This window comes from Dromaius novaehollandiae, chromosome 3 (assembly GCF_036370855.1).
Source record: "Dromaius novaehollandiae isolate bDroNov1 chromosome 3, bDroNov1.hap1, whole genome shotgun sequence".
Taxonomy (NCBI): Eukaryota; Metazoa; Chordata; class Aves; order Casuariiformes; family Dromaiidae; genus Dromaius; species Dromaius novaehollandiae.
Window position 1 is genome coordinate 10,719,586 of NC_088100.1, and position 25,720 is coordinate 10,745,305.

General features: G+C 38.5%; 1 protein-coding gene across 2 annotated transcripts in view; it reads left to right on the forward strand.

The window, feature by feature from the left end:
- Positions 1–25,720, forward strand: part of LDAH (lipid droplet associated hydrolase) — a 122,721-nt gene that overhangs the window by 72,670 nt on the left and 24,331 nt on the right. For both annotated transcript variants that reach the window (XM_064508361.1, XM_064508360.1), the window contains exon 5: positions 10,555–10,795. In XM_064508361.1, coding sequence (XP_064364431.1) covers positions 10,555–10,795 — 241 coding nt within the window. The remainder of the gene's footprint in view (positions 1–10,554; positions 10,796–25,720) is intronic.

Below are 25,720 nucleotides of genomic sequence, written 5' to 3' on the forward strand. Positions count from 1 at the left end.
CTGAAGGTCTGTGTCGTTGTGAAGTTTTATAGAGGCGAGAGGGGGACTGCATGGGTTGTACCTGTGCTTGCAGAGAGACAAGAGAGGTCTCTGTTTCTCACGCTTCGATCATTCTCATTGTGCCTGTTTTGTTCAAATTTGGAGTAGGAATTGAATTCAAACCCTAGCCCAATCTATTAGACTATGATAAAAGTAATTTTAACTGTAAAAACATGACGTTAAGTGTGAACAAAGGAGAATACATCAGATGCCAAAAAGCAGAGACATCCCTGGTATCAGACAAAGATAAACGGAAAACTGCCCTCAAACAGGAAACAGCCCTTGTCACCCCGCCAACCTGAGCAGAGGATGTGATGCAACGCAATATGAAAGCAGTATTGTTTTGTTAAAGTATGTTATGAATTTCTAGTTGCTTTGCTTTGCAGATCTCTAGAGAAGACGTTGATTGGCGCTTGGCTACCGCTTCTCCCCAGCCTCAGCTCTGGCTGACTGTGCTCTAGCTTGACTCTCGAGTGACAATCTGGCCAAGGAGCAGCAGCGCAAGGGTTGTGAAGACAACCGTGTCAGTGTAGCACTGACGGGAGAGCCTCGTCCCTTGTACACATATTATAAAAATTAAAAGTCTGGTGTGCAAAAAAGAGACTAAGAAATCTTTTATCTGCATATTCTGCATATTTGCCACTTCTTATGCATCTAATGAGTCATACCTGCAGTGGTAAGGTTTAAGAAAAGCCTGCTTTTCTCACTCTATCTGTGGAGTAACACGGTGTACAGTAGAGGGCTAAGGCTCTTCATCAGTGAGCTTAAAAACACCAAAGCCAAATGTCACCAGGGAGTGAACTCACCCTAATTTTAGTTAGGCATAATACAGTTTATAGGACAAGAAAGTATTAGTACTATTGTGCAAGAGTTTATTAAAGCTTTTTTAGAATAGTAGGTAATTCCTAGCCAATCATGCTCAAAAAAGAGGGATTCAGACAGAAATGACTAGAGGGAAAGCCTGGGCAGGTAAGGAGCAATGAAAATTAGGGGAGGAGCTTAGGATATCTTGGCTCATTGAACCTCATGAAACAGAGAATGAGTATGGGAGTCCCTTTTGTTAAGGTTACAAGGAGTAAATACCAGAGAAAGAATAGAAGTTTGGCTTAAAAGTCAATACTTCTGCAAGATCAGATTGATATAAATACATTTAGACAGAAATTAGAAACCAGTTGCTAGACCTGAAAAAATTAAGTCTGGAATAATCTTCCAAATAAGTAGGAACAAGGAAACTGGGTTTTTTTGAGTGAATTTGAGGAATTCATGGAGTGGACTGCAAAAAAGGATAAGACTGCAAGACAGTATGTCTGAAAGATTTACTATAGTTTTTGCACCATGTATAATTGTATGTATGCATACATATATATTATATCGTATATTTTGTATATTTTTATATATGAAATGTAATTATTAGTACATAATACAGCTTTACATTTTGGTACCCAGGCTCTTGTTTGTGGACTTTCCCATTGTCCAAGAAATATTTCTTTCCTTAACTCAAGGTATGACTTCTGCAGCCTTGATCACCTTCCTTCAAAGCAGTAAATATTGACTGCAGGTAGATATGGGACATTGGTAGTGTGGACAGTGTTCTGCATAATACCCAAAACCTTGTAGAAGGCAACTGGGGTCTTGCTTACATGCTCTCAATAAAATTAATTGATAGTTTCAAAATCGGGAAGGAACTCACCGTCAGCACTACATCTCTGTTTTGTTTTGGTAGTGTTTTTTGGTAGCTTAAAAAAAAGAAAACCACCTTTGCTTGGCTTTTCAGAACATTTTAATTTAATAAATTTCCTGTCAGAAAAGAAAGCCCCTGACAGTGGTAGTGCTGTGGGTCTGCCACGTTCTCATCCTGTGCTGGTTTGGGGACTTTGGATCTTTTCCCAGTGTATCGCAGCTGTGTCATAGGGTGCTGGAAGTTTTCTTACGGCTTGATGGGAAGGAACTGTCAAGTGGTTGTGGAGGTTGTGGAATGGCTTTAGTGAACCTAGTCTCATGCTGGACTGTTTCAAAAGCTCATTCTGTTAACAGACTTCTTTGAATTAGAGCAAAATATTTTTTTCTGTAATATTCTCAACTAGTAGCATCCTTTGGTGTTTCATTCTGATTTTTTTTTTCAGAAAAACCTTACAAATAAGATTTGATTGTTTTTTCCCTCCAGAAAGGGTAAAGCAGGAGGTAGAAAGCTAGTTTTTCCTCTGCATGTCTGTTCTTGTGCTTTTGTGTTTCTCATCACCATGATCTGAGTTCACCAGACAACAGACTGAGTTTACTGTGCAATCCACAGAGAAAATACAGCAGGCAACACACTGATGGTAAACACCGTGCAACAACATAGCATGTAACATTTCCTTTGTAGGCATCATCGTGCTGCAGAGATTCTGCCAGCTGGCTGTATAATGAAAACATGCTTTAAAAATTTACTTTATGTGGTAACCTTTTACACAAAAGGAGGGAAGGAAGGGGGGAAAAAAGCCATTTTAAGTCAACACATTTACTTTTCATTCTTCCTGACATATTAGTTTAGTCAGTGTATGCAATACACTGTTGTCCCAGGACAATGCGGTTCACGAGAAGGAATGTATAAATAATATTATCGGTCCTTACATTAACTTTTTCTACAGCTTACTTATACAGTGGTCTGGTTTTGCAAATCAGAGATTGCTCTGTCACATCCATATCAGAGTGTGAAGATGGCATTTTCCTCTCTTGCACCATTCCTATTGATGAGGAGTCTGCAGCTGGAACCTGGTAGTTTTGTGCATTGTAAAAGTCAATGTCAGCCCAGAATTCAGATGCCTGGTTTAAGATTTGAATTTCTTAATTTCTTTCCATCACGTGTAGTTATGTGACTTGTCCCACTCAAAATATTTTTTCTCATCTTTCACTTTACACCCATTAAATATTTGTGTAGTTACAGTTCTCCACCCTGTTCCCTCTTTGCTTTCTTTGCCAAGCTATTCATATTCCTCTCCCTATATATAAATTTCTTCACAAATTTAATCATCCAAAGCCTTCATTAATTTTACGCTTTATTTGTGGTTGGCTTTTGGTTGAAAACTTTCATTTTAAGAGGTACAGAATAAAACGCAATCTTCATAGTCCCTTAGGGAGACAGAAATTCCTCTGGAATTTGCAATGTGTTTCCTTCCTATATGTAACATTAACTTGCAGAACTTCTGTCTCGCTCACTCTCTCCACTGTGTCGTATTGCAGACTTACATATCATTTGCTGTTCGCCATCACCTGTGTGTCCTTTCAGCTGTGTTACTTTCCAAGTTTTTTCCCCACTCATTCATACTTTAGATTATTTTTCCTGGGCATGTTTAAAGATAATATTAGCTTCTGAGTTGGTTCCATGGGCTTAGTGAATAAAATACCAAATTTAACTTAACAAAACCTCATTACGGTACTGCTTTGTTCCATTTTTTTGATGTACTGTACTTCCTCTTGGAAAAATTGGCCTTAGGCATCTTGAAGCAGCTACCCAGGCTGGATCTCAGAAAGCTGGTTTGGCATTTACTGAAGTACTACTTTTGTTGGAAACTGAAATCTGGCTACAAAAGCCATTATGAAGTTCTTCTATCTTCTGTTCTTCTACTCCTTATCCATAGTTTGCAGATCATGTCTGCAAACATTGACCGAATGCTGAATATGTCTCTGACTTAAAGGCAGACCAATGTCAAGGTCCTTTGGTGCAAATACATACTTTGCTTGACTAAAATGTAATAGGAAAGCACTACACAACTTTTTCCATATTTGACAGTGAAGTTAGGATATAGCCACTCTGCTTCAATGGCAGAAGAAGCCTGGAGCTGAGAGGCTATACAGAAACTGAAATGAAATGGAATACAGTTGCAGACATCATGCACTGATGTTAATAGTACTAACTTGTATTTTTTGTGTTGGTGTACACTTTATAGACACTGTAGATGTAGTATGAAATGGCATTTAGTAGTTCTGAATCATTCAAGACCAGATCCTGGGAATTAATTAGTATCTGCCTCTTTTACAGAAGTAATTCTCAATTCAAGTATCTATACATTGCCATGGTAAGTTGCATCAGTAAATTTACACAGCATTTTCAGTGCTATTAACAGTACAGTATACAGCATTTGCTCCCTGAAGAAGTACCCGGTGAAAAGTATGCTCCGCTGCATCTGCCGTGGAAGAGTCTGACTTTGTTCTGTGCCATGCAGCACCTAATCGGAAACCTCAGGCCCTCTGTCTAGCTAGGGGGAAGCCAAAAACTCTGCTAGAAAGTGATTTCATTTCGTCTGACATCTTGTGAGTATCTGTCTGTGACTATCTATGAACTGACTTCAACTGGGAGTCTCAGATGATTTAAGCATCTTGGGCCAGTAGTGAAGTTGAATGAAACTGAACCAAAATGAAAAGGGGGAAGGTTTTTTCTCATTCATTTTCCTAGGGTTTAATGATGGGATTTCAGCAGCTTTCATTAACAGTTATGAGTGTAAATATACATGAAGTTAGTGGCTGGATGCTCTTTTCTTGCTGTGCCTCTAGTGAATCATCTCTTGATAACAGAAAGCAAGATCTGTGTATAATGGCCATACATGTAAGCCAGTGTGTTAGAATCTCACTTAGACAAAAGCAATTATTAAATCCCTCTGAATAGCTGGATAGTTGCTGAAAAGTGTCAGTCCTGGAGTCTAAGTGCACACTTCGTGTGTTATGCCTGCACACTAGCGGTGAAAGAATTTTTTGTAACTTGTGTTCATTCATTAGTTCTTTTCCTATTACAAAATCTTTTGGTTTTGCATATATTGAGTTGTGATAGACAACTAGCGATACAACAAACAAAATAGCATCTCGCAATGAACAGTTGAGCAGAAAATCATTAGAGACTTTAAAACATACTTCATTATTGATAGTTAGTGTGTACAGACAAAAAAACCCAAAATATTTGAGTGTGTTTAGCATAGTGACAAAGCAAACAAATAGCAAGTCTAGAAAGTCTTGCTTTGGTGAGAGGAAAGCACAGGCAAATGCTATCTGTTTTGTTATGTGCGTTTTCTTGGAAAACTTCTCAGCACAGCTGTGTTAATAAACCGGGGTATACTTGCATGACCCTGGTTGTTTTGCCTGCAGGTTTCTGCATACTGAGTAAAAGAAATTGTGATTAATGTGGCACTCTGTGTCAAGGGTAGACTGTAGATTACCATTAAGTGCATCATTATGTTATCTTTGAAAAATTTACTAGGTTTCACCTGACAGATAATAGCTTTTCCTCTGCCAACACAGCAGATGAATAATTAATATATGGGATGAAATAAAATGTATCAATATAAGTGTTACTTTTGACAGAAAAATAGCTTTTGCTTTTCAAGGTTTTTGAAGGAATCAGCAGTCTATTTAAAGTAAAGCTTCCTCATTCACGTTCTTTCCAACCCTGTGATTTGAAATCATGCCGTCTTCCCACATCCTAGTGGTGTTGATACAGATCTTGGACATGTGTCTGCATGGATCTGCACGTGAGTTTTAGAACTGTGCTTGGAGACTTCTTTGCTTAATATGGGTCAGTTTAAGGGACCGGTTACAAAAAATAATAGATGGCTTCCTGCCTCTGCCAGCTGATTTGATCTCTGGAGCTTGTAGTGGCGTGTGCGTTATGTAACTGGTATGGAATCCAAATCTTACGTTCTTTTTGGTGGTGTTTATTGTGTTAACCATTTGTACACCTGCAGGGATTAAGAACAGATTATTCAGCAAGAGGGAATACTTTCCAAAATACTTCCCACTCAAAAGTGGAAGTGACCCTCTGCAACCATCGACTCTGTTGCTAGAGCAGAGTGAGCCAGCAGGTTATTTCTGATCCAGTTTTTCTTTCTTACAGTGTAGGAGGGATATTTTTATCATGTCTTAGAGCATTGTTTTACAATTTCAAAGAAAGATCTAAATATGGCTGTGAGGAATCATGGGCAGGGATGATCTGTCTGCCGAGAACAAAGGTATGTAGCTATAATTAATGAATTCATCTACTTCGGGTCTCTTCTGAAAAAAAATCTTTAAAATGGCTCCCATTCCTTTCTGTCATTTAGTATCTGTCTTTTCCCTTCATGCCTGGTTTTCTTTTTCCTCCCATTTTGTTTCTCTCAGTAAAATGTCATTATATAATAAGAGCATGCAACAAGGCCTCACAGCTCCTGTCTTTCATCTGAAATGGCCGTGTAATCTCAGGAAGTTATACCTGAGGTGCCTGAATTGGTAACCTGCATTTCTTCTGTGTAATCAAAATTCCTGATTTCAAAAGTTTTGCGCTCCTATAGTTCTCCTTGGCATCACAGAGCTAACACCTCTGGACATCATGTCACCCATTTGAAGGCTGATTGTAGGTGGCAGCCAAGTTTGTAAGCATGGTGTTATATCCTCAACATTATAGTTTATCAGTCGCTAAAACAACTAGCAGTACCCCCGCAAACTTCAAATTGTAGCTGATAAATATTTTCAATTCTTCCCGTGGAAGGCATTAGTGAATAATATTAGTGGGTTTTTTTCTTGATCTGATTTTCATACTTTTATGGGCTTTATGTATAAATTATGTAAACAAAAATCCTTTGCTAGCGTGGTTGTGCTAAATAAATTGCTCAGTAATAAACAGCAGTACATTGTAAATTAAATTTGCTTTTTTTGTGTGTGTCTCAGTTTAATCAAAATATGTCAACTGTTTCTGCAAATCCAAAACATGTTGAAATAACAATTATCCAGTCAAGACTCACACATTCGCAATTGTCACTATAGGTCCTGCTTTGGGCAGTGCCCTGAACTTCTGGAGATCCTGACCCAAGTTCCTGCTCTGGACTGCATATTGAAAAATACATGTTCTGAGTCTAACAGGGCAGTTACCTGAGACTGGGTCTCTTAGCCAGTGCCTCAAGTGCCCAGCTCTACAGGGTGAAAGAATCTGCGTGTGGGATTTTTTCCTGGTTTACAAGTGTATGCTGGAATTTCAACTGGTTACACCAGTGGAGGGAAGTGGAGAAGAGTAGATATCCTCTGTCTGTGATAGCTGTTAGCTTTCATACTGCCATCTCCTTTTAGGAAGATGAAGCTGGATAGAAGCTGGATAGAAAGCCAAGCAATATATGCATTCTTTATATATGTAGTTTGCGGTACACATTTATTTGTTCTTTAGTGTTTATATGAAGAAGCGCTCACATGAAGTGAATCTTAACATTCACAGGGGATCATTTAGAGATCCTGCCTAAACAGAGCTCCTTGCTCGCTGCCTTGCTTCCAGGGAATGGGCATTTCATATTGTTTGCCTTCAGGGCTCACTCTTTCTCTTAAATAAGTAGTTTCTCTCTGCCTTGTAAAATTTACTGTGGGGATCATAAATACATGAAGTTGATGAGTTGATAGCTCTAGACACCAAAGTACATAAACAGTGACAACTGAACCCACACCTCCCTGCTAGTATGTTTATTGAAGGCATAAATGGAAGAGTATATTTGGGTTTTAGGCCAGTTTGTTCTTTGGGCACACGCTAAGGCCAGTATCCTGTTAATCTTCTCAGTGTTAGGTAACCACTTGCACTGCCCTGAGACCAGAGCTGCATTATGTGACGAGCATCCAGGTAATGTTAGCTTTTTGTTACCAAGGTCTAAAACACTAAAATGTGCAAGACTCTGTGTCCTGTTACAGTCCCTGAACTGTTCAGTTCTTGAGCCCTGTGTAATTTAAAGAGTTAAAAGTTTTTGATGAAAATGCAAGAGGCTGCACTTGTGACAAAACAAGAGAGAAAATACACTTTATACATTGAACGGTAATTGTAAACGTATGCATCATCTTGAGTGTTGAAATCTTGCAATTTAATAGCATATTAACTAACTGTTAAATTAGTTAAGTAAGTTAAATAGCTATTTTACAAATATTGTTTATTGTCACAACAGTTTGCTATAATGTCAGAATATTCATACTGTTATTTAGCAGGTTGAGCAAAACACAGAAAGGTTAAGTGGTATGACCTAAAACACTCAGACAATCTTTAGCATGGGCCATTTGCCTTCAGTAGATTCACTGTCCGACATTCAGAAGTCCTCAGATCCTCTTAAGTCTCTGCAACTAGTGTTTCTAGCTAGCCAGCTCTCTGCCCTCCTAAGTGTTTAACTAATAAGAATTAATAGGCTTTGAATTAGGCGTAATTCAAAGCAGGTGAATCTGGATGTGACATTTTTGGTTTTTGATTGATTGTTTTCACGAGACATTTCTATCATGAAGTGTGGGAAGGATTTCTGTACACTAAGGAGTAATTAAGCTTTACACATTACTTAATAATATATAGAGTGGCATTCATAACAGTGACAATACCTAGTGCTTTATAATATGTAATGTTGTCCATCCTCAGACTGACTAGTTTTAAAATATTTCTAGAAGTTGTAGCCTGAATACACTTCTGGGCCATCTAAGTGATTTCAGCTAGTGTAAATTGCATATAGGTGAGGCCTTGGCATGCAGCAAGGCAAAAATTATTAACTGATGTTAGCTATTTGAATCTCACTGATTTCCTTTGTCATACCTGTGTATTTCCAATTCACTTGTTTCAAGGCACAAATACGACATACTGCTTTAATGAACATGTGTATCATTCTAATAAAATACTTTAAATCTGCTGTATCCGCAGTGGTGTTGCAAAGAAGTTGAACTACGTCTTGAAGCAATTCTGCAGGCAAATGCACATTTCAAAATCCTGGCTCTGCAATCTAGCAGTAAACTAAAAAATAGTTGATGAATGTTTGAAAACTGTGTGTTTTACATCTCTCTTTTATTGTCTGCAAAAGATTAAATGAAGAAAGAAATTAAACAAAATTATCCTCTATCTTACCACCATCTTTTAAACTTGTGTGCCATGATATTTGAAAAAAATGCTGGAATGCAAGGGACATTATAACAGCTTTCTTGGTTTGTCCTTCTTTTGCCTTCGAGGTTCAGCAGCTTTCCCCAGTGGTTAGTACAGCTCTCCAAGCAACTAATCCTGTATCTATAAACTGTAATGTCAAAGGATTAATGTGTGCCTGGGAACGCAGGTCAAATCTGCTTTAGATCACAAGAGTTTGAGTTCAGCTCCTAGCTGAAATATCACAAAACTACTGTATAATTTAGTAGAAGTCTTGCATTCCTATACTTCAGCTGGTGGTTGCCTTTAATAAAAAGAGGCCCAGGATTGATTTCTCTGCAAATGAATTTTTCGTTGTCTAAAACCAAAGTAGTATCAGCTGGAAAGCAGAGACATTTCTTAAAATAGTTCTGTCTTTGATATAAATAGCACTTTGAAAGTCTACTTTTAAAATATTGTAGAAAGTACAGTATGGCAAGTTACTGATATTTCCTGAATTTCTTCTATGTGCTACATTATAATGCCCAGGGCTTGTAAGCATCTGTTTGTGGCATGCCCGGGTTTCACCTGAATACCTGCTGAGACCAGTGCAGCTACACACAGATGCAGTGGCATTCATTTGCCAAGTCTAATTTAATAATGAAGACAATTATTTTTAATTTTTTTAAGAATGTATTAATCTAATTTAGGCAGTATGTAGAATAATATGTGCAGTAAACAGCAATTATAACCATCTCTTTTTTTTCTTTATGCTGAGTTGTCAACAGAGCATAGTAATTTGCACCTAATTTTAAATGTGATATCCAGAATCTCTCTCTCTTACTTTGCTTTCTTGATACTTCTGTTAGGTACTGTAGTCATGTATCTTTGAAGGCTTTTCCTATATGGATTCTTGTAATATGCTTTTAAATTCCAGGAGAAAGTAGCAGATACTCTTTAAGAATGTTTGCCTGTGGGTTTTTTACTCATTTCATTCTACTTTAAAGCTAGAGTGTATGTTGTTATCACATAGTATACATGGGATAACATAAACATTTTATGTTATAAAATAATTACCAGCTTTGAAATATGTCTATTTCATTGCAACATATAAAGGGCAATATTATAGAGCAGCATACAGATCTTAGTGAATGGGCTATGTGTCTGTACTCTTGTTCTGACCAGGTATATTTGCATTGAACTGCAAATTGAAAAACCTGTGTGTCGTGAAGAGATACCGACATATTGGCTGAAATTTTAAAATTTGTTTGTTTTACTTAGAGAAAACAGTTGAATAGATAAAATGAAAATGAATGTACTTTTGCTGACATAAAAAACCTGCATGGAATTGCGATGACTATTTCTGTATGCTGCCCTCTTGTGGGATCACCACCTTTGTGTCACAGTTAGCTGCGTGTGCATCACTGGGCACTCGTTTCCAAATCTGGCTCTGGTGTCGTACTGATAGAGCTGAACATTTCATTATCAGGTTCTCATTAGCGTCCTCTTTTAAAAGAATAAAGTAATCAGGGCATTCTGCAAAGCCTGTCTGCACGTGTGAGATGCGATGCCTCTTCGAAAGGAGGCTCCTTGCAAAATCCCGGCTCCCGGGTGGGGATGCTACAGCGCGGTGCCGTGGGACTTCCCGTGACACTGCTCTTCTCGTGGCCTCGCAGGTTCTTCGCTCGGTGCTGCTCTTCCCAACCATCGAACGTATCGCTCAGTCGCCCCAAGGAAAACTCATGACGCCTTTGCTCTGCAGGCTTCGTTACATTCTCTACATGCCGGTCTACCTGCTGTCCTTCCTACCGGAGGGAGTCAAAGCTTCCCTGGTGCGCTTTGCCCTGCGAGGAATGAAGTCTTGTGATGAATCCTCTGTAACAACCTCAGTAAATCTCTTCAGCGTGGATTGCATTGGTGAGCACTTTTTTATTATTATTATTATTAGACCAAGTTTAGTATTGTTTCATTTGGTAAATGCTGATGTAATTTTGTAGATAAAAGCTTAATACTAAAGCACAGATACATTTTTAAGGAGGGACAGGTCTAGTATTTTCTCAAATTCAGACTATAAGTCCAGGAAAATTTAAAATCGGTCAATCTTATAAAAAAAATCTTAATGGCAAAATAACAACTAAAATCTTTTCCCAAAGAATATATATTTGTTAACAAAACTCTGACTTGTACTACTAATGGTGTCTCACGTGATTAGAACAGTGTTTTACAATCTAATTTACGTCACTTATGTTTACTTTTTGCATTTCAGTCATATTGGATAATGAAAATACATCAGTAATCAGTTTCACAGAGCATTCTTCGCATCTTTTTCTTTTTCTTTCTGTCCATGATTTAGCCAGCTGTATAGATTTCGTAAGATTGGAATTGGATTAGAATATTGATAAATTTAGAAAAGGGCCAGCCGCCTACAAAGGCATATAGAAATTACTTTATACACAGGAAAAATTTCAGTGGCTTTTCGGGCATACAAAGAAAAGCAGAAGATTGAAGTTCTTCCAGTGATAAGGCATACTGTATGCCTATTTTGCATATTCTAGCAACAGAAACAGCTTTAATAGAGGGAATAATTTCAGATAAATTATACTAGATTTAAAAGGAAAATACCCCAGAACAGGCATTGTGCTATACTCCAGGTATTTTACTAAGTTAGCAGTTGAAAACATTGTGAAGTACAAACTGACTTGCTAACACAGTAATAACAACGAGAAGAAAGTTTTGATTGCCCTAAAAGTAGTAAAAACACATTCTTAGATTTCCAGTTGTGTTCTGTCTTCTCTTAGTTAATTCTACTTGCTAATCATCCAAGCAGATGTGCCACAGTAAATCTGTGATTCTAATGAATTCCTTTAGCTTCAGTGGATATCTGTGAATATGTTGGTCCATATTGGAGACTCATTTGTAGGACTGTGCAGAGCCTGTAGGCAGGTTGGACAGTGAGTGTTTTTGTTGTCAGACCTAGACAGTGCTTTGTATGTCGTGCAAACTCACCATAATATTAGTTGTTCTGTTGCAGTACTCTTTACCAAGACAAATCAAGCTCCTGGTTGATAATTCAAGCGTCTGATACAAGTCATACTGTCTGCTGCTTGAATTCCTGTTGCTTTATTGTAGTTTTGTGATGACAGAGAAGAAAACATGCATATGGTCATACGTACTTTGACAGTTTAGTCTTGGAGAAAGTTCTGCGAAGGTCTGCGAGGTCACATAGACACAACCCAAGAATCACTCTTTGGTCCACACAGATAAAGTCTTACTTCTCAAAACAGGTTAGCCACATCCAGGCTTGTGTTGGAAATGGTCCTTGGTCTGCATTAACCTCCAAAAAATCACGTCCAGGCATTTTTCATGAGTGCTGTTTGGCCTGGACCACAACAGTGCCAGGAATAGTTCAGCACACAGATTGTGTGTGCTGGTATTCGAGCCTGAGTCTTCAACCTGTTGTTGCAGTCCCCTAGTGTAGATACATCTTGTTGGCCTGTGTGTCAGCCTGTTGTAATTTTCTGTGTGCAGCAGTGTCTGATCTGTGGCCAAGATGTTAAGTAAACTGAAGCAAGAAACCAGGCTGTAGGGTCTCCTATGATGTGATCTCTGTCTACATTCAGTTTATTGACTGAGTTCATTATACAAGAATGAAAATCTCTGTAAGTCTGTCTTGTAAAACTTTCATAAGTAGGCCTTACTGGTTCCTTCAGGCTTGTGATATCATCTGTCTTGAGCAGAATTCCTCTTCAGTTTCATCTTTGGAAACTGGTGATATTTTACAGCCCCAGTGACTCAGGACCACATGCATGGATTAATAGTCTTAGGGCTTTCCAGATATTGCCTGTTAACCTTCTATTCTTTGTAGACAATAGAAAATGTAACCATTCAGCAAAAGTTGCTAAATGTAGCACAGCAATAGAGGCTGTTTTATGGAACTGCTCATCTGTTAGTTAGGGGAGCCTATGAATTTGTGGTAAATGTCATTCTGGTTGATTCCTTGTCCCATAAAAAACTGCTAGCTATGGATCAGAAATGTTGAGCAAATGAAGTTGTTCCTCCTCTCCAGGAAGGTTGCATGTCAGCTCATTAAAAATAGACGTATTGCCTTTGGCATGTACATCTGTTGCATTACTGTAATTGTAATAAAAGCTGTGATTAAGGGCAGAAAAGATGGTAAAAGTTTCCTTAAAACTAATACGTCCGTTAAAACAGACCAATCTGCCAGGGATTTGTTACCACATCCAAAGCTTAGTCACAACAATATGTTTTCTCTCCTCTGAAAGGAAATGAGATTTGAAAACTTAATTATAATGGGACTGTAAGACCTAGTGCTACTCCCATTGAAATCAAAAAGCTGCACTCAGTGGGAACAGAATCAGGCCCTTAATTAGGAGAGTCAGTCAGAGAGGTTAGTGTGTTGTGAAGGAAGAATTAAATTACTTCTCTCTCCCACTGGTACTTCAAATTTTGTTTGTTCCTGCTCATTACCCAAAATAATCTTTCCGTTGTCCTAACATTATCACTGATGCTAGGTGGTGTCCCCAGTCAAGCAGCAGAACCCGTTGTGGTGACATTGTACAAAAAGGTCACACTATAAATTCCTTCCCCCCGAGGGGAAGCCTGAAGAGGGACAGCAAGGGCTAAAGATAACTGAGGATATGGAAGGTCAGGAAGACATAGTATTAAAAAAAAGATTGACCTCTTAGAAGCAAGCAAAGGGATCTGAAGAGGATTTGATTACCTGGATTAGACTTATAGCAAAGATACCTTTGGGCAGCGAAAGTATTACAGCTAACAAACTGGTATTTGGATACTCGTATTCATGAACCTATGAGATGAACAGATAGCCAAGTGAGACGTTAGTGACCTTGAATTGTCTAAAACACAGTCATTCTGTTTATTCAGGCTAGCGAGAAAAAGATATTCCCATCTAGTTATCCTAAAAATTGTGTGTAGTTCTTCAATGCGCGAATACTTTGGCACTCCAGCGTGTTGAAATCTGTAAACATTTCTTCAATGACCGATGCCAGTAGCAGCCTTACAGTGACAGTAAACCATTCTATCTACATAGGACAGGATTTATTGTCCACCAGTTTGACTGGCAAACTTCCTCCATTTGTTTCTGTAAAATTTCCACAAAAGCACAGACATTACATAATAGGTAAACACCGCAAGGCTTTTTCGAGAGGCAGGCTCGTAGGTCAGAGGTTAACGTCTGGATGACAGTGAAGATACAGATAAGCACAATAGCAAGAAAAACCTCCAACTGGCCCAACTGTGTCTGTCCTTTGTGATCTTGAACCTGTGACTTCCCTTGAGGAATCTCCCTGTTTGTTTAACCTCTTCACAGGGCAGGGGACTACTGAAGTCTCAGGAGGCCAGGGGAGGTCTGCACTGTGAAATTTAGACAGGTTGGGAAGGGAAAAACCTGAAAAAGAGGGTTTCAGATGGGTTTAAAACGCCATACATATGAAAGCTACAGACAGTAGATTTCGTTTATATTTTAAGAGTCCAAGAGATGTTGTAAGAAAACAAGGAACTAAGCCTGAACTTCAGAACTTGGTTTCAAATTTTATCTTGTTCTAAATGTGGAGACATTTGGGTTCCATGTTTAGATTTCACTCATTTTGCACAAAAATGGTGTTAAGACCATTTTAGGCATTCTACTCTGATGCCTAAGTTAGGAAACTGTATACAGTCCACAACAATGTATAGGACGAGGTAAATTCCAAGCTGAGGTATTGGGGATTGTTTCCCAGCAATAGCTGCCTCTCGGCATTGACTGTATGGGATGTCAAACTTAGTGCCTGAAGTGACACAGGGAAATAGCTTCCTCATAGGATAAAATTTTCAGAAGTGTCAAATAGCATTTGGGAGACTAATTTGTATTGAAAGTCGCTGCAACCTAGGCTTCCAGTTGCTGCTGCACGCTATGAAAATGGAACATAAAGTTTTGAGGTAACTAAGTTATTTTAAAATTTTATCTCCAGAGAGCCAACTGAAAAATTTCATTCTATGTTTGAATTTTCCCAGCATTGAGAGTTGTCATGTCCTGAGATGTCTTTCTGTTCCAGTTCTCTCTTCTTGAACGAAGAGATGTTAAATATTACATTATGGGTGGTCTTCATCTGACCACATGCAGACATCGTACTATTTAGTTGGCATCTAAAGCAGGTCAGATGAATCACACTCTGCAGATGACTGTTTCTCTGTCCTGACCACAAAAGGAGCCTATCTCTACTAGATATCTAAAATTAGCAGAGTTAAATCCCACTGTGTTTATCTACTGGCAGTTCATTTTGCTGCAGACATCAGAAAACAACATGAATCTGAATTGCCCATGCAGTCTTCACTCTTGCTGCTAGAAGAACAGCCGGAATATCCTGTGCTTGGAGCAGATTACAATTTGCAACTGCTGGTTTCCATAGTTTGGCCTGTCACTTGTTTCCTACTCTATTTGAAAATTCATTTCACATCTCCCCTTCCATTTCCTGATGAGGAAAATGGGAATTTTGGGGGGAATTCCTTTTTAGAACTAGCATGCTGTAGACATAACCATCTAACTAAAATGCTCAGGTTAGGACAGTGCACAGTGTTGTTTTCATGGCATTCAACAGCTGCCCCTCCTATCTGACTGATATTTTTCAGAGTTTAAATTTTTTTTTTTAATATTAAGTAAGCAGTTCATAAAGAAATTTACCTGACATGGTGAAGTAAGAGTGCTTTGCCCTCCTGAAGAATACTTTAAAAAGCTGTATAGCCACATCGCTAAAACTTAGTTTACTTTTCTTTCTTTGTTTTGAAATTAAAATGGAGTTCCTTTCTTTCACTGAAATTAAAATCTAACTCCAAAAGTTTAATGTAAGCTATGAAGAGCATCTCTAATTTCAGCACAGAAGGTAGAGCTCTTTCGATCAATCCTACTCCAGGACCTATCAGTTCAAGCACTGTATTAGCTCATTTTAAAAAAAGAACTTCACGTTCAAGACTAGCAGTGAGGAGAGGGAACAAAAAACACAGGCATATAAAGTGGGTAGCTCATCATCACATAGCTGAGCAGTGGCAGAACTGTACATAGACCAACATCCCAGAGCAGTAGTTTGTCTACTGAACCTGCTCAGCCATTAGCTTAGCCTTATATATGTGTGTTAGTCAAGAGCACCTTCCACAAACCATGTCAGTTAGACAGGCTGAAGTATGTGGAGTGCATTTTTAAGTAGAGACAGAAACTGACACCACAGAGGATGTCAAGTTGCGCGTTGCAAACCCATACCTGCATTTTTCGTAGTGGGCATGGGAATAAAAGCTCCCCTCCCTCTCCTCCTGGACAGCTGTGCAGATCTTTGAACCTGGACTAGTACGTTTTCAAGCTGCTTTTCCAAGCTCACTCAAATCAAAGCCCTGGAAATTAAAGTTGATTTACTTTATTTCTTCTGCCGATAAGTGTAAGTTTTGAATAACTTCTGGCTATAATGCAGAAATCATTCCAAAGGTATTTTTCTACCTTTATAACTAAACGTATTGGATTTCAGAGATGATGTTTAGCTAGACAAAATGACATGGAGAACAGAAATTAAATGCATGGTTAGCAAATTGCATTTACAGAAACTAAACAGTGTTAAATCTAGACAGTACAGTGTAGTGTATCACAGGTGGGCAAAGAGGATGCAGCTCCTCTCCTCTCTTTTTCCTGTATGCATCCTTTGATACTTAAGCAAGTATTGTCACATGTATTTACTTATTGTCGCTACCCAATACTAATGGGACATAAAGAGGTCAAAATGGCCCAGCAGCAAATCTCCTTCCCTATCACTAGCTTCTGCTACCTCTCACTAGCTTCTAACCAACTTCAAGAGAAAAAACCTTTCCTGGAATCAGGGAAACTCTACAGCTGTCTTTTGTAAGATGTTTTTTGCCCGTCTCTGAATTTGCTACTGCCGGATATTGCAAGGGTCAGCAGGCAACATCGGGTAGCCCACTGGTGTGGCCAGCTGTGCTGAGTCCTCGTCTGCTGCAGAGCTTCGCTGCAGGCTCCTGCACGCTCCCACAGCTGAGTCCTACCCACTTCTGACATTTTAAGTGATGATCATAATATGTATTTCTGCAAAGTGTTTAAGAGAGTGTTTCCTTACCTGTGGAAACACAGTAATATTTTATCACCTGCCTTGCAGGAAAAAGGGCCAAAGAATAACAGCCTTTAATATTTTCATGTTTCCTGTGCTACTGTTTATTTTCCTGTGTGATGCCTGACTGAAATGTTTGTTTAATGTTGTCGGACAACTCACCTTACCAAGACAGCGCTTAAACTGATGGAAAACACCCACAACTGCTTTATTCTTTTTGAGAGTGAACTAAAGTTTTCCTTATTTAAGAGTAGGATGCTCATATTAAATTACTTGAGGAAGGCAATGACATTTATATATTTATGTTCCTGTTTATTTTTCAAAGTCAATTTGCTTCATAATTTAACTTATTTCCAAAAGAAAGAAAGAAAAAAGTTTAACAAGGGTTTTTATTACTTGCAAAAGCTTTTACTTTCCTGTGAAAGCCTTGTGAAAATAATATTAATAATGTGGAAATTTCTCAATGAGTTTATTTCTCTTACTCTTTTTTTTTCTTGGGGAAAAACCCAACATAAAAGCCTCCCATCATAAATATTACTCATAAGGCGTGAATGTTTTGATAGTGGAATTGCTGATCATTTCCATGAAATGTGAGGCACACTTGGGATTTGTTTGGAAGCGGTGGGAGGGATTTTTATTCACCTCCGCTGGGGTTTCATCTCCAGGGATATGATTTACTCCGACAAACTTGCAATGAGTCTAATGATACATTGCAAATAGCATGAAAAAGGAAGGAATAACATCAGCAAAGCAGAAAGGATGTTGAAAACAGGTGTATGCCAGTTAAGTGCTAACGGCTATAGTCGCGTTGTGTGAGCCAGTGTCAGATGTAGTCATCTGCAGGCTGGGACTTTATTTACCCTGGGCTCAGTACAAAGGCCGCTGAATTCAGATTAGGATCATGCCTTCCATCTAAGGGGTGTCTGTCTTAACTCCCCTAAGGAGTATCTCAAGTGGAGCTTGTGGCTCTGCCATAACTCACGGTCAGTGATTGAACATTTAACTTGATTCCTCTAACTCCTTTGTCAAATGAACACAGAACCTCTGCAAATGTTTTTTTTTTTTTTTCTTCCCCAAGCAGTTCCAGCAAAGTATTTACACAAGTGCTATATCAATACCTATGGGTTAGCTACAGGCATTTGTGTCTTGGAATGAAGTTTTTGGAGAGTAACATTTACAAAGGTGCTAACTAATGCAATACCTCTCATTCCATATGACTAGAGGAACACTAGTCTGGGACATAATACCTGCACTCAGCTAAAATAGTATTTCAACCTGCTTTGCTGCTGCTGCTTTCATGAAAATTTCCACCAGTGCTCAATTTTTTCCTTGCCTTAACTCTTTAACCTGATCATATCGATATGGAGAAAAGTCCTGTAGAGCCTTTACACATCTGCAGAGGAAATACTGGCTTATCTTGAGCAAACCCAGTGGTGCAGGAGATTGCTTAGTGCAATGCTCAGGTGTGTTTGAATTCAGCATTAGAAACAGTGGTTTTACGTTTAAGGAAATGGGATAAGAAATGGGATTACAGCTGTACCAAACCTAGGGATGGTTTGTGCAGTAATGGATGGAGGAAGGTGTGAAGTTCACCTTTTGTGCCAATTAAATGCACTCTGCCCAGTCAAAGGAGGTGATGGTCCAGGCATTGCTTTCCGTCAGGGCTCCTCAAGCAACGGTCAGCTTTAGGCCCTAATCCAGAAAAGCACTTAAGGTGACTTCAATACAGCTACTCACATGCTTAAATGCTTGGCTAGGATAGCACATTAATTTACATGAGAGCTCAGGCAGGAACTGCGATGCAGAGATGCTAAATCACTGTGCACACTACCCATCCAAATCCCCGTGGGGCCGAGCACCGCCTCCTTCACGCCAGACCCTTCCATGCCACTCCTGCAAAATTAGAGAGCAGATACTTTGCACTACCAAAACCCTGGACTCTACCAGAACTCTCATCGTCATGGCCATCTGCCGGGGTGTGTGAAAGTGTAAATCAGAGATGAATTTCTCCAGCTAAGGTCTTACTCTGTCATTTGAAGGTAATGGGAGTTACTCCCGAGTAACTTATGGCAGGATTAAGTCTATAGACATTTCAGTTTCCATCACACACCGCACTTCACCTCTGCATGCTTCAACACCATGTAAGTTAGTAGTATTCACTTCTCTCAACAAAGTATCTGTTGTTTGTAAAGCACCTGGAAATAACTATTGAACAACTTTTCTTTATTTTTGCCTACAGCCCCTAGTATGCATTTTCAAGCACAGCCCACTGACTTTCATGTATAGTTCTGATCTTGCTGAAACCAAGCAGATTGGAGAAGTCCATCATAATAAGTGCAGCTATTTCTGCCTATTTGTGATGATGTTGATTGTATATTAATTAATTAATATGTTTTCATTCTTAATTCAAGTGTAAACTGGAGCAGAACCCAAAGTCAATGTTTTCATCTTGTAAAACCCTAAACATCAACATTTTTTCTAATGTGTATGTGCATTTGCATAGCCACATGTTCCTACTTTGGTCATCCGTGGTACTAAACAGTTCCTTCTGTTTGATGTTTTAAACAATAAGTTAGAAGGTATTTCCAACATTGCTGTTGGCAATAATTACCAATAGAAAATGTATTTTCCCCATAGGAGATTATACTGCTGTTTGGTATTATTACTTTTTACCACTGTGTTCTGAGTGTTTCTGAGGAATGACAGTGATTGCTTCCTCAAGAGCAAAGGATAAACTAGAAAGGAAACTCATACACTCCTCTGAGGAACCTTAGAATCAGATGGGCAGCTTACCAGCAAGAAAATGAAACGATAAGAGATTCCCTGAGGAAAATACATTTTCAAAAGCAGTTCAGGGCAATTCAATTCAACCTGTGAACGTAACCTAGAATGGATTAATCACCTTGCAGTTTAAGTAATTTAGCTTTAGAGAGGAGAGGACATTTGAAAGAAAGTCTCATTACAGAATGTTAAAGTACAGCTCTGTGGCTTGTGAAAATAGTAGTCTTTGGCAATAATCTTCCCACTGAAATTAAATTATTTTCTTCTTCTCCTCTACCCTCTGCTTGCATTCTCCCAAAAGGATGAGCAAAACTCTGCATGCAGATCAGCAACTTGATGTTGTACAGTCATGGGTTTAGAAATAGATTGTAAAACATGGGGCAGAAAAGACGTTTTTCCTGATAGTTTGAATAGCCTCTGGCATGCTGAAGCCAAACTCCTGACCTTTAGCACTCCTGTACAGTACAACTAATTCTCGGTAACAAAAAAAATGCAATCAGGCAGTCCGTATGGACTTTTCCCTTTAGTTACATTTACCAGCAAATTGTCAATTTACTTGTATATTGTCCAGCTTACCTTCAAGAAGGCCAGGAATGGGAATTAAAACTTGCCAATGTTTTGCATATTTTAAAATATTTCTCAAGTATTTCATAATACCAGATTATTGTGAAACTGTTCTGCTGCCAGCCCGATTTACTAAGCATTCTGGGAGATGGAGACTAAGAATTTGTGCAGTTTCTGTGGGAATGCCTTGTGTGACATAAGGAAGCATCATTTCAGGCTTTTGTATGCGTAGTACTGCCAGTACCTGACAAAATGTGTCCCCAGTCTTTACTGCCGTCCTTAGCCAACACAAATAATAGCCTAAAGTAATAGCAGTAATAATAATTAAATACCAAATGGTAAGCTAACAGATGCATTCTGAGAAAAAAAATAACAGTAAATGATAGTCTTTCAAAGCAGAGCATCAGAATTGTCCTGGGAAACTGTGCTGTCCAGGTGAGACAGAAAGATGTATGGAAATAAACTGCAGAGAATGAGAAACTGTGTGTTACAGCTAATGACAGCAGAATGAGGTTGCTCCGTTTTGACAGATCGTAAGACATGCTTGGTAAAGCACTCTCCTTCCTCATAAGAATAGTTCCAAGTATGCATGGGTGTACGGAGATCAGGTCACTGTTAGTCGGAGTGACCACATAGGGGCTTTGGCCTCCTCAATGATGGGAAGATGATTAATGACAAAACATTTAGCAAAGAAGGCTTGAAGCAGAGCTTTCAGGGAAAGATAACAAAATCACCTGTATAATTATGAGCTGAAGCATCCTAGTGAAGGAACTAAAAATAAGGTAGAGAAATTCATAACAGAGCTCAAAGGAATACTGGAAGAAAGACAGTAGATGAGCTGGATGATATACAGGTAATGTAATGTAAATGCCAAAAGTGTGGAAAATAAAGTGGTGTTGCAAGCCTTTATAAATTTCCAAAACAGTTAGTTAATTAGTATAACAGGCAGAGGTGGGATAACTCACAAAACTACAATATCAGTATGAAGAGCTATAACTTGTTCAGGAAGGAGGGGCAAGGAGGAAAGAGGAGGATGCATGGATTTTCTCTGACATCCAGATGTTAAAGACAGGGAGACCTGCTGAAAATTATATCCACTAAATCAGAACAGTCAGATTCGTGAACTTTTTCTGAGAAACTTCTGAGTCATCCAGAATAGAGTATTTGGTCTGCTTGATGTCTGTCGAGGAAGGAATTGAGCAACATATAGACTGTTCAGCTAGTCCTTGTAATGCATTGCCAACATTTTTTTTTGATACAGAAGGTGGAGAAAGCAGTTGGCAGACAACAGTTTGATACAGAGAATTCGAAGGTGAAAGGCAGACTGACTGAATATATTCACAAAAAGGTAGCATATGTGCTAACAGAAATACTTTAGATGTTTAGGACATAGATCTCATCTGGACTAATCCTCTTAAAATCCTTTTATATTCAGTGCATCTGTTTAGTTGACTACTTTAGGGTGAGATGAATTGTGTTGTTTCTGCTGACTGTAAAGGCAGAAGAATTCAGCTTTAGACATCTACATTTAATCAGGTGAATCCCACAACAGAAACCAAGAAATAATGACCTTCAAAGATAAATAAATTAGAATTGTTTAGACTAAAAAAGGGACAGCTGAAGGACATGGTAATAGTTTTTAAGAAAAAGAGAATAATTTAGTCTACACATCCATGGTAGGCAAGATAATGCGTAATGGAGTAGATTGCATCAAAGCTGATTCAGGTTAGAGTTTAGTTAATGATAAGAATGGAATTCTTCACTAGATTTGCTGGAAAGATGATGAAACTTTCAACGTCAGAGGGTCTTAAGAACAGGATGGACAAGTATCTGCTAAACATGACACAATATCATTGATATTCCTTAAGACACAAAGACCATCAGAGATCACTTCCAGCCCTGTGATTCCATACATTTTAATTAAAGATTCAAGAGTAACATCCAGAATTTCAGAGTTCTTATAGGGGACAATTTAACACAGTGAGAACCAAGCAAAAGAGGTGAACACAGAATGCAAGAGAGAATGCTGGAGGAAACCAAAATATAGACAAGAATGTCATGTAATTGTGAAAAGCAGATCTGAGGGTACAGAAAATGTCTAAATGCAGATTTGAGTGAATCTGCATCTGCAGATTGAGTGCAGGATGCAGAAATATTACTAGTACTAGGAGCTGCCAAAGGTAGGTACAGTTACCTCTAGCAATATGCTAAACGAGTGCAGGACTCACAAGGTGGCATTTTCTTGCATGGTTTTAGCCTCCAGCAGCTAGCATCCTCCCGATTATTCAAGCATGGTTCAGGAGTTAGTGTTGGGGAATACTGAATAAGCAGTTTGGGTAAAGGAAATGTTTAGCTCTGTGAATTCAAGCCATGCTATTCCAGTTGGTCTCAGGGTCAGAGAATGGTTCCCGGCTCCATTTAGTGTAATGGTGTGCACGTGTATGTATATGGTGGCAGTTTGATTGTAGGAAAGCAGCTGTGAGAAAATGAACTGGAAATTTGACTTCAGATTTGTCAAGGGAGAAGCTGAGAAACTGGTCAGACAAAGCAAAAGACAGTACACTGAATGTCTTGGAGAGTAAGATAGAGAAGAATAGGCATTTTACAAAGATATCGTCTGTAAAGAGAGGAAAGGCCATAAATAGCAAGCCAGTGTGGAAGTGTGTTACTTACAAAGAAGTGTTCAGAGAACCGTACAGCAGACTGTTCTATGATGAACGAATACTTAGTGATGAAATAGATACAGGCAGACTGTAAGTGATCATTTTGCAAACCATCAAGCCATTTCTGGAAGAACTTGCAGGATCTCAGAATATGCAGTAGAAGTACAGGGACTATAGACTAACAAATGTGTCAGCACAATGTAGTCCACAGAGATCAGTGATCTAGTGTGTGAGGCTAGTCACAGTCACTAGATCACTGATCTCTGTGGACTACATTGTGCTGACACATTTGTTAGTCTATAGACTAGGGAGAAAGGTACAGATACAAACTGGTAATGAATAAATGCTTCCAGAAATATCCAGCTGATCAGGCTGAGTATCCAGTGCTTCCAGGCACCTGGCAGTCTGGTGGGGCATGCTATTCCAGCAAAGCTGCAGGTTCTTCTGAAGTCTTATACAAATTTACAAACCCCTCCAGTTCTAGCTAAAGAAAACTTCTTAATTTCTTGATGAAAAAAAGAAGACACCTGCATTTACAGTAACCTTAGTAAGACGGCAGAAGAACCTTTTTTACACCATGTTCATCTGCTCACAGTGCACATCAAAATATAGTAACAGAGCAGTGGCACCAGATTTCCATTTAGGAAGCATGATGAAGGTAAGACTGTAGTCTCCTTTTCCTCTGAATTTGTCTGCTCTGGAAGATCATGTAGTATGTTCTTCCAAGGTTGTTTTAATACTATTGAAATTGCGCTGTCTGGACCCTGGTAAAAATTTGGCTTCATATGTCTCCCTGTACCCATTTCCAGAGCATAGCTCCTACTAACTTACAAAATAGAGCAGTATTTTCATGTATGGGACTTAATAAATTTACACCTACAGCCGCAGTCTTGTTGATAGAGTCAACATATCTGAAGCCAGTAAGGGAAATGAAATGGGCTCGGGTAACCCTTCGTAGTCTTACATTTATTTTACTCTGATGCATGTGCATCCGTTAATGGGTCCAGACTGGGGCTATCTTCATAACCACTCATTTATGTGGGAGAAGACATGGTTCTGATTATTGCCTTAAATATTTAGCTAATGAAGTTCGCAAGTTTTTCCTTTGTATTTTCTCTGCTGTTTCGTTAGTATGGCATTTCTGTCTATTCCTTCTGTCACAGTAAATTCAGCTCCTTAGCCAAGCAAAGAATACAATATTGTTCTTATGTATCTAAGATATTGACTATAGAGCAAGACCACATAGACAAGATCTAGTCACAGTACTAGTGTAGTCAAAGGAGAGTTGATTTTAATGTAATTAAGGGCATGTATGTCTCTCAAAGTTTATCAAGGTTGAGTTTGAAATACTTAACCCTCTTTATATTTTATGGATATGGGTGACCATGTGTAGGTCACTTTTTTCTGTCCATACAGACATATTTCAAAATCATCTGGAATTTCCAGAGACAGCATAATGTGACCCCTCAGTTTCCAGTGTGAGTTTACAATTAATCTAGCCTTAATCTAATCTTTTTCTTGCAAGCAAGCACATGTTCTTTGGATGTTTAGTAATCAAACAAGTTTAAAGACTCTAAGAAAAGCACTTATTTCATCCCAAGTAAAGGAAATCCCTGTATTGCTTCAAGAATCAATTATAAAGAGAAAGTTTAGCTGTCTCGAGTTAGAATCATGTTTGTTCCCTGAAATTAGCACAGCTTTCCAAGTTCCAACAGAGATCTGTTGATATCTATAGAGTCAACTGACAGCACATCAGTTCAGGATTTGGTTCTAAAATCCTTAAAAAGTAATAATAATACTGCCAGACATGTGTTTCTTCAAAAAGAGGAAATCTTCTGTTTCATATTTTATTTGCTCAGCTTCATTGTGGGTTCATCAGTATGTTTGAAATTCAGCTCAGTAGACACAGGTATTCATCTAACAACTGGCTAATTGAATCGGTGGTTAAATAACCCTAAGTGTTGAAAAGCTTGATTGATTTCAGTCATTATTGTTTGTGAAAACTAATAATTTAGCTGAAGGATATTAAGTCTTTGCTGTGACACTTTGAGTTAAAGAGCTACCAATGATATAAAGCAGTCTTTTCTTTTCTGGATCCTTGATTTGAGCCCAATCAGGGTTCCTCTATCACAAAACCACCACAAATAAATCAAACACATTTTGGCACAGTTTGTCGTCTCTGCTTAGCAAATGTATGAGACTAAACTGACACTGATCCTTAATCACCTTTAATCCATGGAGGGGGAATGATCCTACCAGGGCAGGAGAAAGGTCATTGGCAGGATCATGGGGAGAAACTAACTTGGCAGTTCATTTCATAAACCTGACCTGGGAATAAATGAAGGGCTTCCATTTTCAAGTTACTCTGGGAAGCAATGTACGTGAAAGATCTGCATACAAAAAGTTAGGATATTTTAAGAAGGTATTTATCTGTTAAAAGCATGATAAACATGGTCTTTCTCTGTTAAAACTTCACTTTCACTTTTAAACTGCAAGTTCTTACTGTTTAGGATAATTGTATAATTAACAATACATTTTTTTCATGATGAAACTCTAGTGAGTTGGTTATGAATTACAAGGGTTATCAGCAACTTAAAATGGAGTAAAATGTATTAAAAATGATTTGGAGTTCTACAGTTGTCTCTAATTTCCTTGGCCAGTTTCTGTAGGTTTGCAACCACATTTAATGTTTTCTTTTTTTTTTTTTTTTT